Here is a 3,073-nt window from a genome sequence, read left to right on the forward strand (position 1 = left end):
CTATGGCTTTAGCTATGGTGCATACGGTGGATTTTTAAATGGTTTCAAAATAAATCACACAAAGTTTGTTTGTTAGATATCTCATACACAGGAGCCTCGTCGGCCATCTTGAACTTTTTTCTCATCCAGCACCACTCTTTGGTAGCTCCGCCCCTTCCTCTACATAAGCAAAATAGTCCAACATTCCACACTTGTATATTTTTGTAATATCCAGGTACTTGAAGTGCACTTCTTCTTCTTCTTCTTCTTCTTCTTCTTCTTGGAATTTTTAGCGTAAAGTTGTCCAATACACACACACACACACACACACACACACACACACACACACACACACACACACACACACACACACACACACAATTTAAAGTTCACAGTGTGCACCTTGTTTTTTGGCATTTGGTCTTAATAAATCTGGTTGTAGTTGTTATGTCTAATGAACGAGAAATATTTGTTTCCAGCCATTTTATTTACATAAACTATAACACACGAGTCGTTTACACCCACTAATCCCGACAAACGTGACATATTCGACAAACATTTTCCAAACTGAATTGGATCTAGCTTATTAAGTGCAAAAGTATCGGAGGTATAGAGTCAGTTTTGTTTACTCACAAGAATAAAGAGCATTTCAGTTAAATTCAGTCCATTAAAGTTGCTTTTGCATTTAGAGCTCAGTAAGGTGACATGAGATCCTCCATCCGCCAAAAATACATCCAATGCATCTGCATATATTATTTCCATAAAATTTTTTGCTTTAACAAGACCGATGTATTCAAAGGGAAGTGAAGAACAAAGCTGGCGTAAAGTAGATTTGAAGTAGATTTCAACCAACATGCATCCCATTTTTTTTTTCAATTTAAACATGATTGGATTAATGATTTGTTGCAGTTACTGGTAATGCATTGTTTCTGGATCTTTCTTTGGAATTCTCAGACCCTCCTACAGCTACATTCACAGCAAAATGCAAATCATTTGTGTCCAGTTCCTCTCTTACATTAACATTGTAGATGTTAATCCGTCACCGTGGATCATTTTATAAAGGTGAAATCTCAGCATCCCTATCTAGACATGTAAACATGAGAGAATAGAACGTTTCTTATAATATGCACACACACACACACACACACACACACACACACACACACACACACACACACACACACACACACACACACAAACTTCCATTCACTATATGTTGGGGCAGCAAGTAAAATGGTTCACCAATAAAAAATTATTTACATTCAGGCTCTCAGTGGGTTGTGGCACATGATCTTTTTAAACGCTCTCCGAAAGTCCCGGTTAAATATGGTGTAAATGATTGGGTTCACTGAGCTGTTGCAGTAGCCGATCCAGAAAAAAAGGTTGAACAGCGTGTCAGGTATCGTGCAGCTCTCTCTGCACACGGCATGAAGGCTGTAAGTAAAGAAAAACGGGAACCAGCAGAGCACAAAGACACCCATAACCACAGCCAACACGAAAGTAAAGCGTTTCTCACGCATCTGAGCCAGTTTGGCTTTGGACAGAGAGCTCTGCCGTACACGATTCACAGGTTCATCGTCACACACTTCTGACGCGCGCGCGTCCAGCTTGGAACGTGCGCACACACACGCGACTTCCACTTTGCCGCCTCTGGCCGAGTGCGCATTGGAGACGCAGCTCTCTTCCAGATCGATGGCGTCCAGCTCGCCTTGGTTTTGCTCTTTAGAGCCGCACACACTCGGACTAGTCGGTTCGGACTTTCCTTTGCGAACAAAACCCGTCTCAGAGAGTGAGGGCTGGCGCGCCATGCTGGGTTTGGCCACAAACACGGTGGCGGCCCTTTGTTTAGCCACTCTGTAGATCTTGCAGTACACGGACACCATGATGAGGCCCGGTGCGAAAAAGGACACGGCGCACGAGGACAAGATGTACCAAGTGTCGTTGTTCAGCAGGCACTCGAGCTCGTCATGTTTGGTCATGACAAGCGGTGGGAACGAGATCACAGCTGAGATGATCCACACAGCGGCGATCATAGTCTTGACGCGGCGTGGCGTGCGCTTCAGGTTGTAGCTCACGGCGCTCGTTACCGACCAGTAGCGGTCAAGGCTGATAGCGCACAGGTGCACGATGGACGAGGTGCAAAAGAGCACGTCGAGCGCCAAGTAGAGCGCGCACCACGTGCTACCGAAGTACCAGTAACCCATCACCTCGTTGGCCAGAGAGAACGGGATGACCAGTGTGGCTACCAGAATGTCCGCCGACGCTAGTGACACCAGAAAGAGGTTCTGAGGTGCGCGCAGAGCGCGGCTCGTGAAGACGGCCACCACCACAAGCACATTCCCTACGATGGTGACCAAAATGATCACTGTGACCACCAGGATGATGAAAGCGGCCGCGCAGCGCGAGTGCGGCGGAAGTTTGGGCGCGTTCGTGCTGTTCGCGGAGGAGTTGAGCGCAGGAAAACTCGCCTCCGCTATATCCATTCTTGATGCATTTGCTCGGGGTCACCCATTGCATCCATCCAAGCCTGCTCGCTCCATTCACTTTTTATTCCAACTAAATTCTCTGTCGGCGTCCCACAGTTTGCCCCGAATTGTGGAAGGAGGCATCGTTGCTCTTGTATTCGACGTCGCTTGCGCGCTGTGTCCTCTTATGCCCAGTCATTCTGAACGAGGAAAACTGAATGCAAGTAATAATCCTGGATATACAAGATATTTTTCCAACTCTTCCAACTCTGTACTTGGCGGGAATGTTATATCTTTTCTTGGTCGTAGCTTATGTCCTGCGTTTCGCGTAACGAATGTGGGAGAGTTGGAGCTGGCATGTCACTTCAGGTTATGCGCTTGTATGTGCGGAGAGAGAGAGAGAGAGAGAGAGAGAGAGAGAGAGAGAGAGAGAGAGAGAGAGAGAGAGAGAGAGAATGGGCGGAAGCAAATACGTGGTTCGGGACTTGTGTGTGATTTCACACTTTGTGGCATCTTGTAAAGAAAACCTCGAATGATCGACGCCAATTGCAGTCACGTAGCAGGCGATATACTACTGCTCGAGTGCACGAGCGCATATTCCTCTCCACATGTTATCCCATTTGCTATGA

General features: G+C 46.5%; 1 protein-coding gene across 1 annotated transcript; it reads right to left on the minus strand.

The window, feature by feature from the left end:
- Positions 1–338: 338 nt before the first annotated feature.
- adra2db (adrenergic, alpha-2D-, receptor b) lies at positions 339–2,808 on the minus strand. Its single transcript, XM_027153467.2, has one exon. The coding sequence runs from the start codon at positions 2,460–2,462 to the stop codon at positions 1,242–1,244; it is 1,221 nt and encodes a 406-aa protein (XP_027009268.1). The 5' UTR covers positions 2,463–2,808; the 3' UTR covers positions 339–1,241.
- Between the last annotated feature and the right edge of the window lie 265 nt (positions 2,809–3,073).

Source organism: Tachysurus fulvidraco, chromosome 21, assembly GCF_022655615.1.
Source record: "Tachysurus fulvidraco isolate hzauxx_2018 chromosome 21, HZAU_PFXX_2.0, whole genome shotgun sequence".
Lineage (NCBI taxonomy): Eukaryota > Metazoa > Chordata > Actinopteri > Siluriformes > Bagridae > Tachysurus > Tachysurus fulvidraco.

Coding starts and splice junctions, on each gene's coding strand:
- adra2db (XM_027153467.2), bottom strand. CDS start 2,462: ATGGATATAGCGGAGGCGAGTTTTCCTGCGCTCAACTCCTCCGCGAAC.